The sequence below is a fragment of the Colias philodice genome, chromosome 1, assembly GCF_061535455.1.
Source record: "Colias philodice isolate Cphi_HAF_F1 chromosome 1, ilColPhil1 Martin Lab GWU primary, whole genome shotgun sequence".
Classification (NCBI taxonomy): Eukaryota; Metazoa; Arthropoda; class Insecta; order Lepidoptera; family Pieridae; genus Colias; species Colias philodice.
Window position 1 is genome coordinate 1461393 of NC_143086.1, and position 15128 is coordinate 1476520.

The following is a 15128-nucleotide window of genomic DNA, read 5'->3' on the forward strand; positions in this document are numbered from 1 at the left end:
TCCAATTGTGTCCTACCCACATTTACTTTTTTGGTTACTGATTCTATATTAATATGCTTATAAATGAACAGAAAATATTTGTTTGTTTAACGATTTAACACAAAAAATATTAAACTGATTCCAAAAATTATTTCCTATATTTTTTTTTAATTTTTCCCGGGTCTACTTGGACGAAGACGGGACAAACGCTTAGTTACAGATAAAATAGAAGCTTAAAGTATTAACAAATATTAAAACATTTTTATTGTTATACCTAAATTTAAAAATAAAAAAGTACTTTCTACGAATTATAATATACTAGGTTTCCGCCCGCGGCTTCGCCCGCGCAGTCAAAGAAAAACCCGCATAGTTCCCGTTCCCGTGGGATTTCCGGGATTGCGTCATTTTCCCGGTATAAAAAGTAGCCTATGTCCTTTCTCGGGTATCAAAATTTCTCCATACCAAATTTCATGAATATTGGTTCAGTAGTTTAGGCGTGATTGAGTAACAGACAGACAGACAGAGTTACTTTCGCATTTATAATATTAGTATGGATTATTTATACTTACATAGAATTATTGGAAATAATTATTTTCTATACTTATCAATAAATTCATAAATCTATTATTTATTATACGGTCTACACTATGGTTTGGAGTGAACGTAGCCATGTTGTGATATTCTCAATTTCATTATATCTTTTACGCAAGACCGTTATCAGATCGAAGATTTTGACTTATCGGCTAGGATTGCTCTCTCGACGCTTCAACCGAACGACCTTATATAGTTTATTATTTTATATTTTTTGGACAAATAAATTGTAGTTAAATATTAATTTTGTAACATTTAACCCGAAATGAATAAGACGGTGGTGTACGCGGCCCTCTTCACCCTGGTAAGTTCTGGAAACTGATATTTATTTTTAAATCTTAAAATTATTTACTGTTTTGATAATTATATTCCTAGGATTTTTTTTATCTTAAAAATACAGATTTTATTTCTATTTTCCCTATTTTGTGTTTGCCACAAACACGTTTTTCAAGTCAAGTTACACGCGGGAATGAAAAAATACTTTTGTTTTAAATTGGCTCTGTACTTTATGGATTTTTATAACTATAAGTACTTTACTTTCACTAGATTCAATTTATAAATATGTCCATATTTACGGTTAATAATACACATAATGTATTAGAATGGTAATCCTAATTATTTTATCTTATATTTAGCATAGCTTCGATAATGATAGCAAGGCTCATTAGAGCATTGTATAGAAACTGTTTTAAATTAAAATATATTAAAACGCAATTATTTCTTTACAACGTTGAATCATAACAACACTGTTCCTACATATAATTAGTTACATGCAAAAAAAATTACTTTTTTATTCACGCGATTTAAAAGTCATTAATGTTATTAAAATATAATTTATATACACCACAGGATTAAAAATATATTTTTGGATTGATTTTCTGAAACGTCAATTGTATTTTTTTATTTATTATTGTATTTTACAAGATGTTAGACGCTTGACCGTGTGCCTATACGTTTAAAAAAAATACCCTCTTCACGCCATTCTAATATTATTACGAAGCACTTACGAAGACTTTAATATTACGAATACGTTACATGCGAAAGTTTTTTTATTTTTATTTTATTATAAATATTTATTGTGGCAAATTAATATGGTACAAGAACGAAAGTTTTAAATAGGTACGTACTAAAGTTTTAATGTATTTTTTTTAATTGTTGATATATCAATAAGTTATTACAAATAACTTACACATAATATGAATGTTTTATTTCGATATAAGAATACGAAATACTTGCGAATTTTATTTTCTTGCGAACGTTTTTTTTTTGCTTATGCTTTTGTGTATTTTTGGAGAGTAGATGTTATTGGCATTGATTTTAATGTAATTGTCCTTATGATTATGATTTTGACTTTAAGCAAATTTTTTATAACAATATCTTTAATTTTAGTTTAGTTTACCTATATCTGCTGAGTGAATTACACTTATAGGTACCTACTTTATATACCAATTCCGACATTCCCCACCTCTGTATTTACTAAAAACTTGTTTTTCAATTTCATACATACAACTTAAAATTGTTATAAATATTTTTGAGATCAATTTGCAACATTCCAAAATGGAGCAAGTATTTCTGTTAACTAGTGAATTCATGTTATCAACGGCATTGATAAGAGAACGGTCGTTGAAATGCGTCACCGTTGATCCGAAGATCTACCATTTAACTAAATAAATCATTCTTAAACTCCAACTGTGACCTCTTTTTTATGTAATTGTAATGACATTATATGCAGTTTTATATTAACGATAAATTGAACACTATTTTTAGCTTCGCGTTAATATTTGTTTGAATTGAAGTGTTTTTAACTTGGCTTTGGCAAAAATAAAAATATATCAGTTCGTGATAATATCCGATATAATATAGTTTTAAGTATAAATATATACTTAAAACTATATTATTTACCTATCGATATACAATGTACCGTATAAAAAACTATAGTTAGGTACATACATGATAAATTATAGTAAAAGTAACGTTTAAATTTTCAAGTGAATTAATTTAATCAAACAATAGTTTGTTATTCTTCGATCGATTACATCTTTCTTCGATATTTGATATGCATAGGATTAGCAGTATTATAGTTACTCGATGTAATATGAAAAATAAATTGCTAGTATGAAAATATGAACATATAATGAAAATAAAGGAAGATCGCAATTCGTTCTCTGAATCGAGATTAGGTTCTTTGTTAGTATGTACCTAACCAATATTACAGATAATATAATACAACTAGCCGTTCCGCGGGGTTTTGCCCGCGGGAAAATTCATGTTTTTCTATGAATCATGTGTTATTCTGATGTATATATTCTACTTAACTGTAGTCTGTAGTTAAGTTTTGTCCAAATCCACCCAGTAGTTTTTCGTGAAGGAGTAACAAACATCCATGCGTCCTCACAACTTTTCGCATTTATCATATTACTAGCTTACCGCGGCTTCGCCCGCTTTGACTTAAACCTAATAAATTATATTCTAAAACCTTCTTCTTGAATCACTCTATCTATTAAAAAAAAAGCATCAAAATCCGTTGCGTAGTTTGAAAGATTTAAGCATAAAAAGGGCAAAGGGACAGAGAAAGTGACTTTGTTTTTTACTATGTACTATGTAGTGATGATGATGAGTAGGATAATACCTACCTACTGCTTGTACTAGGTACATTACTAGTCGGATACTTGGATACCAAACACCGGAGTAGTGTTAGATACTTCATAGATGCAAGATTATAGAATCATTAATGTTTGACTCGAATCATGGAGTTTAGGTACATGACTGTAATTGCATTGCGAAATACGAATTGAAAATGCAAACATGGTTGTAATAGTACCCCAATTTTATATCTAGCTGTATAATTTAAACTTTTCGATCATAACCTATAGTTACCTATTTTGCGTGATAAACTTTGTAGAACTGCTTCAAAACGGCTTACCGATGTTTTTGAATATTTTTTTTTAATTTTATAAAATATTTTTCAATATTTAATGTATAGATTTGATATGAGAATATATATCTACCTATTCTTTAGTTCTGAGAATATCAAAAACATCATAATGTAATAAACTGTTTTTATAGCCCTATTTCATAAAGTTGACTTGGCAGAACATCGTTTTCACGATCAGATATTTTTTATATAAATAAAGAATCCGTAAGAAATGGTGAATATTCACTGAGAAAGTAATTTACTTTTCCAGTTGATATTCTTATTAATTTCAAAACTCCAATCTTATCGTGAAGACGTAGCTCGAACTATCTGCAGTCATGTCAACGACTTTATTACGAAATGGAGATAACTATTGATATTGAAAGGATCATTCCACGATTTCAAATTGCTTATTTTTCTTTGCAAAAAAGCAAAATTAATGCACCACTTTATTATTAGATACCTACCTACTTTGCTATGTTTGGTGGTGACACTATAATAATAATTTCGTATTTGTAATCGATTTTAAGCAAGAGCTTATGCGGTTTTTTTTTCAATTAGGTATATATTCTATAATTTATAAAAACTGCGAAAATTATTACCTACTATTATAAAATTGTACATTCAATGCTGCAAACTTGCTGCTAATTCCTCATTTATTAAGCTATTGCATAGCTTCTATCGCGGGCCTTGAGCGCGGGGAACGAATCCAGAAATTCCGTAACGAAAAACCTCACGCTCCCCACTCCGACGGGCGCGGTGTGGCTTTAAGGCACGCTATGCAGTATGCAATAGCTTTACCGCAGCAGTCCCCGAGTGCCACACGTCTTTTTTTAGATTATATCCTTCACCTCCTAATTTGCAAGTGAAGACTGAAGTGTTTTGGGAGTAAAGTAACTAAATAGATTATGTAGGGACCTATATCATGAGTGTGTTTTGTAAGATAATTATAATCTTATTTTTGTTTTATGAATAAACTTTTATCAAACAGAGACTTAGTGATAGAAAAAGGCCGATCTGTAACGGAATTTGTAATACACAAAGGTAATGTTAACTACATAATATAGAACACTAGGTATCATACCTACCTACTTTATAAATTATTTTATAGATTAGAGTACAGCAATATGAAATAAACATTAGTATAATTATTATGACTTAATATCATTACCTACGATATAGATATACCTGCCTAGTGCCTACCCTGTCGAAAAACTTTGTGCACATAATATTTAATTTAACGTATTTGTCGTTGATTTTCTATAAAAAAAAAACATCTTTTTCTAGATCCAGGCGTCTGTGCAGATCGTAATGAGTTCGCTGGCGATAGCTCAGTACTTCTGCCTCATTGACTTCCTGCGGGAGTTTCCGCTATTAATTTTCATCAAAATTCTTTATTTTCACAGTGAGTAAAGATTTTTTATTATGTTGTGATGTAAATTTATGAGTAGAAGAATTATTGTAAGGTAAAATGATGAGTCTACACCAAGTTAATTTTATTATAGAATAGTACAAATTACGTTGATTCTTTAAAAGGTATAAGTAAGTGGTTGAAGTATAGACGCAATATTAACATAGCAAATAAAAATGATTATTTATTTGTACTATCAAAAGGGATCACAAAGTGGATAAAGTTTTCTTTTAAATCTAGAAAAGGCAAAAAAGATAATATTTTTATTGCTTTCCTACGACATTGAAACAGCGCTGGCGGATTAGGGTGCACTCACACACATCAGTCACCGTCAAGTCACCGATGACTGATCGGTGACGGTTTCTGTACGTATCCACAAACACCAGTCACCGTCATGTTGTCCGTCAGTCACGTCGCCGGTTTGACTGAATCATTGAACACATACATCAGGTTAGTGAGTGATTAGACGTGTGTCACGCTAGAGAACATGTAGCAATTGACGGTAGCACGACGCTGACTGAACTGAGACGTGACGGCACCGGGTGAGTGGGGATAAAAGTATGATACATGTATGGAAAGATTATTTGACGTGCCTGACCGGGGACGTCACTGATAGATTTCGTGCCGGCGACTGTCGTGTGGGAACAGAGTCATACTAGAACTATTGATACATATTTTTTTTTAATCCTGTCCGGTGACGTGCCGTGACGGTGACTGATGTGTGTGAGTGCACCCTAAACGCGTCAGATCACAGATGGATAACGTCAAAATATAATATTATGTTTCTCCACACCGGTTATCGGTGTTTTCCTTATATAATCAATAAATGGAACATTTAATTTTTATCTTAGTTTTGATTTAAATGCACTGAGCAATAAAAATGTTAATTGGCACTTTTTACTTTTTTTTCAACCGACAGCAAAAAAAGGAAGAGGTTCACAATTCAACTGTGTTTTTTTTGCGTTTGTTAGAGGTAACAGAGATGTGAGGAGATCTAGCGGCTGGGTGAACTGATTTTGATGATTATTTTTTTATTTTAAACGATCCGGTTAGTCCCTTTTGAAGGTGATTGAGTGTTTTGTTAAAACATAATTATTTATATATTTTCGCCTTATAATGCTTCTTTTTATCAGATCCCGACTCGTGCGGAACGTTAGTAAACATCGGGCATGCGCTGGACGAGCTGAGCGACCAGGCAGTGGTGTTGGTGACTAGACAGCCGCTTTCTGTCACCAGGACGCTCTACGTTAACGCTTGTAGCCTGGGCCTGGGTCTCGGTTGGTGTCTGGGGAGCATTGTTATGATGAGTACGTATTACTAATCATTTTATCATTAGGGTTGTGTAGAAATTGCTATGTACCGTATAGGTTCCCCTTTTACCTAATTTTAATCGTTTTTTAGGGTTCCGATCCTCAAAAGGAAAAACCGGAACCCTTATAGGATCACTTTGTTATCCGTCTGTCTATCTGTCTGTCTGTCTGTCAACACCCTTATTCTAAGGAACGCGTGGCGGTATCAACCTGAAATTTATATCGAATACTCCTGTCTAGGGTCCCTTGATGCTGTGAAAAAATCAAACGTATAAGCCAACGCAATCTAAAGATACAGCTATGATACAGCCGTAAATGCTGAAATTTTTCGCAAAATACAACATGTCCGCGACTCGTGAGTTTTCCACGCGGTACAGTACATATTTAGAAAATACGTTTAGAACACTAGGTTTAGATATAGATACCCATATCACTAACACATTCATCACATCACACATCTACTAAGTACATTTCATAAATTATTGCTTTTGTAAACATTATTATGTTATCAAGCGTAATTTTTGCTGCGTGTCATCCCTGCGGTAAGCGTATTCCAACCAATCCAACTGTTATATCTCATGATCGTGCGTAAGTGTTTACTTTTGGCGGGAGCGGGGAGGCGGAGAGTGTCCGTTCTGTAGTGTTAGCTACTATTAAGTATTCTGTGCTTATATACGGTAGTTCCCGTGTACACAAAAAATTATATTATGAACTATTATTTTACAGGGAGCGGTCAAAACAAAGAAAGAGTAATGGTGTGGCCGTGGGTGTTGACGACTGTAGCTGTGTGCACATTGGACTTGATCGCAACTGTTATATTCATTAACGACACATTTTACACGAAAGTAAGTGATTGTTTATTGTATGCATATGTATAGAATAGATGATGAAAAATCGAAGTGAAAAAATTTAATTGAAAATGCTTGCGGCCAAATTTTGACTGGAAATCTAGTCGATATGTTATAGGCAAACTCCGAAGCTCCGGCGCTCCTAGGTTGGACTAGTCAATCCTCAGGTCAGACTGAATGACTTAGTCAAAGCCCAAACAAATGTAAATTTTCGGCCTTTGACTAAACAATTTTCGTCAAACCTGGGAGAGACTAATTTGGTCAGGCAAACGTCAAGACACAATTTTATTAAATCGGGGTTTGACGAGTCAAACTCCGATATAGGTATGAAGTGTCTTATCTTCGTATATTTGGAAGCATTTTATCATTTAAGCAGCTTTCAAGTCTTAAGAACCGCTTAACTCTGCCAGTTCTGACACCTGATTGGTCAGCTTACGTGATTTTCACTTTTATATTTGAGATGCTTTGAGAGAATGCCGTGTGGCATTAGGCCCGCCTTTTGTACGATGTGCAATAAAGTATAAAATAAATAAATAAATGCTTTGGAATATACGGAGCTTAGTTTGTATAAGATTAAGTATAAAAAAATAACATTTTTAAAATTTTGATGTTTATTGTTTTAATAATTTCTTAAGTAATTAAATTGACAAATTAATCATTTTTCTGACATGGTGAGGCATTAATGTTAATTGTTTTAATAATTTCTTAGGTAATTAAAATGAAAAATTAATCTTTATTCTGGCATGGTGAGGCATAGTCTCGTTGATGAAAAATGCGTCGACGACCCATTCCTAGTCGGAACACCGCGGTCCGCGAGAGACATTATGAACCTGTTTAAACATGTTCAGATCAACGTTTGACCGAGAATTGCAGTCGCTTCTAGGATTGACTAGGTCAAAACCGAAACAGAATAATTTACTTTCGACGTTTGACTGAAAAGTTAGGAGCTCCTGGGTTTGACTAAAAATACTTCAGGCAAAGGGCGAAATTGAAATGTATTTCGGGGATTGCCTGATGGCTTTGGCCAAACCTAGGATAAACCAGTCCTTCCGCGAAGAGACTGTGTATCGGACTTTGACTATAACAGATATAATATGTATATTTTCCTTATCCATACTAATATTATAAATGCTAAAGTAACTCTGTCTGTCTGTCTGTTACTCAATCACGCCTAAACTACTGAACCAATTTACATGAAATTTGGTATGGAGATATTTTGATACCCGAGAAAGGACATAAGCTACCTTTTATTGCGAAATATGTACCGCGAAGCCGGGGCGGACCTCTAGTTTATTATAAATACATACAATTTACTTACATCCAATTTTTCTTTCATCAAAAAAACTATGAACGATCAACGAAGTAATCCTGCAGTGGGATCTTAGACTATTACTCTTGCCTTATGTTTATCAATTAAACTTTCAGACGCTAGCCGACATAATGACCTTCATAGGGGCCACGGCAAGCGGTGTCAGAAACATAGTGGTTGACACAAGACTGACGGCATGGTCCATGGTGCTCTTATATTCACGTTTTATTATAATTTACATAATCAATGTGATGCTTGTTATTCTGGTGGTGTTGAATCGGTTAGCAAATAAAACTATGAAGGAGTCTGAGAAGCTGAGTAATTCTATGGTAAGAATAAGAAACTTTGTACCTCATAATACATATTATAAGTTATCATAGTGTGAATTAATTCCAGGAATAGTTTTAGAATTTCCAGACCAGTCTGAACTAGTACCATTTTAATGAAACAGTAGATATAATACATTTAGACAGACATTCCACACATAAAAGCACAACTTACACGCAAACACACACACACATTCACACACACACACACACACACACACACACGCTCACACATACATTAAAGCGCTTTCCACTTACCTTTATTTGTTATTTTTTAAATTTTCTTTTATATAACGTAGGTATACTGTTTCGAAATTAATGGGAGAAGCCACTGGCTCTTGAGACACAGTTTTTAACTAATTCAGGAGCCTATGGATTCATATATAAGCTGTACCTATTTTTTAATGCCAATAAAGTTATTTATTTATTTATTTATATTTATTCCAATCAAACATCAAGTACCAAGTAATACAGTATCTGGCGTCGATTAACAAACTAGCTTTTCTCCCCCGACAATTTCCTCTATCCTAATCTAGACACAAAATTCATTCATACATATTTCACCCGCATTGCTCCGCCTTCCTCGATAAATGGGCTATCACTAAAACCGAAATAATTTTTCAAATTGCACCAGTAGTTCCTGCGATTAGCGCGTTCAAACAAACTAACTATTCAGCTTTATAATATTAGTAAAGATAAATCATATTTTCTTACAGGCCGAGGCAGTGGTCCCTTCAACAACAACACAACCAACAACACCCCAAAGTGAGAGCATGGTGGACATCGATCTTTATACACCCAGTCTCCCAAGGCACCAACAGATACCCCGGGCATTTTATAGCAAAAAGAAGTACTTTGTGAAAAGGTAAATTATGTTTTGGGAACAAGTTCTAAAACTGTCCTTATCTTCCTGTTTTTGAAGTGAAAAATTTAGTGCAACATTTTTTCCGTTACGCGTGACATAGTACACGCACACATATTTTTTTTATTAAGCTACTTAAGAAGAAGAAAGTCTCGCAATTCGTGTGCAATCATCATCATCAGCCCATATAGTATATACTGGGACACGGGATTCCTATGAGGGTAGTGCAGTTATGGTTCAGTGGTGAGCTAACTTCAAATCGATAAGTCGGGGATTCGAGACCAGGCGGGCGTGCAGGAAATAAATAGATTTTTCAATAAAATGTATCTACGCATGATATACCGAACATCACCACTGCTCTAAACGGTGTAGGAAAACATTATGAGGAAGCCGTCATGTCGAAGAATCAAACAGTTCGACGACATGTCCAGCGTGGTGTATGTTATGTCTATTATAAGCCTGTACCCTCATAGAAGGCCCGTGTCGTGTGCAATACAATAAGTGATATGAAAAAAATTAAACTGGATATAAAGACTCATAAATCAAATATGATATTATATTCTAGTGTGCCAGACTTGAGTGCATACAACACGAGCGGCGTGTACTCCCAGCCGACAAACGAGACGACAGACAATCGAGATGAAGCGGATCAGGGCCATACGAACCATGCCATTGTTGATCAATTACAATCTACCAACCAACCAAGCACAAGGTAAGATATTATAGCTAATCTATACTAATATTATAAAGCTGAAGAGTATGTTTGTTTATTTGTTTGAACGTTCTAATCTCGGGAACTACTGGTCCGATTTGAAAAATTTTTTCGGTGTTAGAAAGTTCATTTATCGAGGAAGGCTATATATCATCACGCTAAGACCAACAGGAGGCTTGGCTAGTAACTAATAAACAACGTAATGGTCATGGTAATAGACCGCCTCCTTGATACAGTGGTTAACGCATGAGCGTAGAACCAAGAGGCCAAGGGTTCGATTCCCGGTAGAGAAATCTCTCGGTCTGGCAGGACACACAAGACTCCACACAGGACAGTGATCACCTACTTGTCCCTAAGAAAATCGATCAGTGAAACAGATGTATGCTGGTTTGCGAATCGGTGGTAAATGTTAAAAATATGTGATGCCGATTCAACAAAGCTTCTTGAAGAAATGTTATTGAATAAATAAATGTAAAGATTGTGTTTAAGTTAATATTGAATCTATTAGTATTAAGTTAATTATCGATTACCGGTTACAGTAACGAGTATTCCAGTCGCCAACCGGCAACTGCAGAACTAACAGCGCAGTTGCCGTGGACCTACATTCCGCTAACAATGCAACCCGTTCAACCCGTACCAGATGAAGTGCCTCCGCCGTTAAAGGGGTCGCTGATTAAAAAAAGAAAAGAAGGTACAACTATATCCTACTAATATAAACTTCACTACATAGTATAAAACAAAGTCGCTTTCCCTGTCCCTATGTCCCTATGTCCCTTTGTACGCTTAAATCTTTGAAACTACGCAACGGATTTTGACGCGGTTTTTTTAAATAGATAGAGTGATTCAAGAGGAAGGTTGTGATGTCGTAAAAAATTACATTTTTTCCGCTTACATTGCAAACGCAGGCTGAACCCTACGAGTTTTATCAAAATAATGTACTAAGTATTATACACATTGAAAAGGTCTACAGAAAAGTCCGCGATGGTATATGTCTATCTCTTATGGATAACCCACAATAACTTTTTTTGTCATTTACTTTTTACGACAAATAATGGCTGATTTTCGATGCGATTTTAACCAATACAGCATTAATCCTTAACCAATTAAATACCTTGAATACATTGTTCATTTAATATAGATCTATATGGCCCTTTACACCGTATGATTTAAGTGAATATTTTCGAAGATATTACAGATTTAAAAATTGCGGGACGTAGCGTTTGCGGCGGTACCGGCCGGCCGCTATTGCACCCGTGCGAAGCCGGGGCGGGTCGCTATGTATTTATATGCAACGTTCACAGTTAATCTGTAGTCTATTTAGTATCAGCATTGCACCCGTGCGAAGCCGGGGCGGGTCGCTAGTTTGATTATAACATGTTGTTACTTATCACTGCCAAGTTTCATCATATTTTGTTCAATGGTTAAAGTGTGAAAGAGGAACAAACAACATACATAAGTACCATCCTCACAAACTGTCACGTATATTATATACCTATTATTGAAGTGAAAACTTCTTTAGCGGCGTTGAGCACTTTTTCTGTAATGGGTATAAAATCCTTTTTTTTTTGCAAAGGCAGATGATATTCAACAGGTATACATAGAGTACGCGAGTATAAAGTCGTGGGTCTGGTATTACTCGAAAGATCAATAGCACGCTATAAATAAAGTTTTGATTACTTGCGCTCTACGTACATCATATATTTGTACCTACTGTTGTTGTTTGGCTTCGCCCGCGTTGTCAAAGAAATCCCGCATAGTTCCCGTTCCCGTGGGATTTTCTATCCTGTGTTAATCCAAGTTACCTTCTACATGTGTGCTAAATTTCATTGTAATCGGTTTGCGTGAAAGAGTACCAAACACACACATACACATCCTCACAAATTTATATTTATAATATTAGTAGGATCTATATTATTTCAAATTGCAGATTTCTTAAATAACCTTTCTCATAGATATATTTCTATTAGCTGCTCCGCGCGGTTTCACCCCCGTGGCTCCACTCCTGTTGCCCGTAGCGTGATGAAATATAGCCTATAACCTTCCTCGATAAATGGGCTATCAAGAATTTTTCAAATCGGACCAGTAGTTCCCGAGATTAGTGCGTTCAAACAAACAAACAAACTCTTCAGCTTTATAATATTAGTAGATATTAGTATAGATTAATTGTACCGTTTGTATTATTTTCATTTCAGCCATTTTAAGCAGCCTATCGAGCCACTCTGTGACGACGCCCACATTTAAATGTAAGTTTCATTCATCACCAATACATCATCATTCCCTTATAGTTCGTAAAATAATATAATTAACAAATAATAATTCGTAATTTTTTACTTAAATTTTTGTATATACAAGAATTACCTATTACATTTTTAAGAGATGTCAAGCTTGCAATTAAGGGCACCATAATGAAACTTAATTATTGCGGAAGTGCGTGTACCACTTTAGTTCCAAGATATAAATGAATTATTTTAAAGATTACTAGCTTACCGCCCGCGGCTTCGCCCGCTTTGTCTAAAACCTAATAAACTATATACTAAAACCTTCCTCTTGAATCACTCTATCTATTAAAAAAAACCACATCAAAATTCGTTGCGTAGTTTTAAAGATTTAAGCATACAAAGGGACATAGGGACATAGGGACAGAGAAAGTGACTTTGTTTTATACTATGTAGACTTTGATACGTGGTGTTCGAACCTACGACTTTTCTGTTGAACAGATTTATGAAATATTGTAATTTTATTCTACACATTGATCTTTTTTGTCTCTATTTTGTGCTTATTAATGATCGCTTCTTAGATAATTTACCAATAACTATTCTGTATCAATTATTTTGACCCCATTATTCTATTGATAAATTTCCAACCTTTAAATGTTGACATAGCCTTTGAAATACTATTCTACTCATACTTTGCAGCTCATCTGAAACATACAGACGTTTTATACTAGCAAGCAATAATATACTAATATTTACCAGGGGACAAGGGCCGCGCAGTAGCCGACAGCGCATTTATGTTTATTTTACCAAAGATAATATTTAAGTTAATCGTAAATAGCAAACGACTGAAAGTTAAAAGTAAAATGAATAATGAATCACATGAGTAAATAAATGGTACATAGACAAAGCTTCGTATGAACGTGCAAATTTTTACGTGAAAAATATTACACCCTGCAAACCTACAAACAACCCTGGTTGTTACAAATTAAATATTATGATTAATTAATTACTTGCCTATTAAAATCCTTGTGATTTTGAATTACGATATTTTTAAATTTTTTGTAGTATTTATACACACATTTATATTATTATTGTTGAAATAAGGCGAAAAAATAAATATTTTCAATCAAATAAATTACAGTGTATTTGGGACATAATAAGGTAAGTTTCTACCAAATATCGTAGAAAAAAATTTTTTTTGAAAACGATAAATAAAAAACCAAAAACTTGGTTTTTTGAATTTTTCACCTAAATTTTGAGGTTATGTGAAAAATTTGCGAATACAAAAGTTGTAGAACTTTTTATTACCTACAACTTTGCAATTGAACTTTTTTCCATAGGACTTGTAGTTTTGTTGGAAATCAAGAGAAACCATTTTTTAGCCTAAGTAGCCCCTCCCACTTCCCGAACTCGGATTGTCTGTAATTTATTTTTCCTTTATTTTTTTATCATATTCCCCTCCTTTTCTAACGGGTTTCATCCTACTGTGTTTTTTTATCATTTGGGAAGGGATTGGCCTTGGTCTAATAACAGTTGCGATCAAGTACACACAGCTATATGCCGGGAGATCCTGACACAAACATTGAGGTATTATTATAGAGAGGACACCACGAACAAAATCTGTGCGACAAGCGCGGCGGCGCGGGGTTGCTAGTGAGTCATACTGCATACACTTTGTAGATATTCTGCCTCTTAAGTCTTATTACATAATTATAAGTTATTCATGGAGATTTCAGTATGAACATTAACTTGTAACAAGAAAATATGACCTTGAATGACGCCTGTATGTTTTTTTATCCCTTTCAGTGTATTAGATATAAGCTTCTTGGTTACATGCAATACATGTGTCATGTGCTGGTTATAATGGAACCGATTTGCGCGGTTGTATGAAGCTTTGTCTATGTACTATTTGTTTACTCACGTGCAGTACATTTGCTCTATTGTTAAATTATTGTTTTATTGTTTGTATTAATTGTCTGACTGTAAATTTAAGTTTAAGCACAGAATAATAACTAGTAGCTAGCTAGTTTAAGTAAAATTAGTTGTGTTTTAGAATAACTAAGTGAGCGACTGACTGCGAGTGATGAAAAATCAATAGAACAGCGACTTAAAATATTAATTTGTATGAAATGAGTAGCTTCGTAATATTATGAGCGACTTAATATTTTTACAGTGACAATGTTACGTCCTGTATTTGTTTTGTTATTTAGCCAATGACGTAGTTATAAAGCTTGAAAAATGCTTTATTGAACAGTCTGACTACATTTTTTTAAAATAACGATTTTAAAAAGAGCTAGTAGCCAATAAATTTAATTTTTTAAAAGCAGGTAATTATGTGCAACAACGTAGTTATTCTAAAAAGATATTACTTACTTCAATCAAATGGATTTTATTATTATCAAGTTATTAAAACAGTATCTCACCCGTCGGCCATCACTCGCTAAGTTTATTTGTCAGGCGCTCGTTTTATTATTATGATGTAAAAATACAGTATCTAAACATAATTTGGCAACAAATTAAGTATTTAGTATCTGTATTTTAATATTATGTTGCTTCTCTTTATTATTAAAAAGATGTTAACTAAGAACTTTTGTGTGGTTGTTTTTATGTGAAAAAATGTATGTAATTATTATGACTTTTGTAATAAATG

General features: G+C 33.9%; 1 protein-coding gene across 3 annotated transcripts; it reads left to right on the plus strand.

Moving 5' to 3' along the window:
• Positions 1-720: 720 nt before the first annotated feature.
• Positions 721-14159, plus strand: LOC149490971 (uncharacterized). Of its 3 annotated transcripts, none has more exons than XM_089696217.1 (10): positions 721-874; positions 4772-4889; positions 6029-6202; positions 6932-7050; positions 8479-8691; positions 9405-9553; positions 10116-10262; positions 10802-10953; positions 12455-12505; positions 13238-14159. In XM_089696217.1, exons 1-10 carry the CDS (start codon positions 836-838, stop codon positions 13363-13365), a joined length of 1290 nt encoding a protein of 429 aa, XP_089552343.1. In that variant the 5' UTR covers positions 721-835; the 3' UTR covers positions 13366-14159. The 3 variants fall into 3 exon arrangements, with proteins under 3 accessions (XP_089552343.1, XP_089552358.1, XP_089552351.1); XM_089696232.1 differs by having other exon boundaries at positions 13178-13372; XM_089696225.1 differs by lacking the exon at positions 721-874 and adding an exon at positions 4309-4528.
• The last annotated feature ends 969 nt before the right edge of the window (positions 14160-15128 follow it).

Excerpts from the sequence above, each read along its gene's own strand:
- LOC149490971 (XM_089696217.1), top strand. The coding sequence starts at position 836 with ATGAATAAGACGGTGGTGTACGCGGCCCTCTTCACCCTG. Across the intron at positions 6,203-6,931 it reads GGGGAGCATTGTTATGATGA|GGAGCGGTCAAAACAAAGAA; the intron begins GTACGTATTACT and ends ATTATTTTACAG. Across the intron at positions 7,051-8,478 it reads ACGACACATTTTACACGAAA|ACGCTAGCCGACATAATGAC; the intron begins GTAAGTGATTGT and ends TTAAACTTTCAG.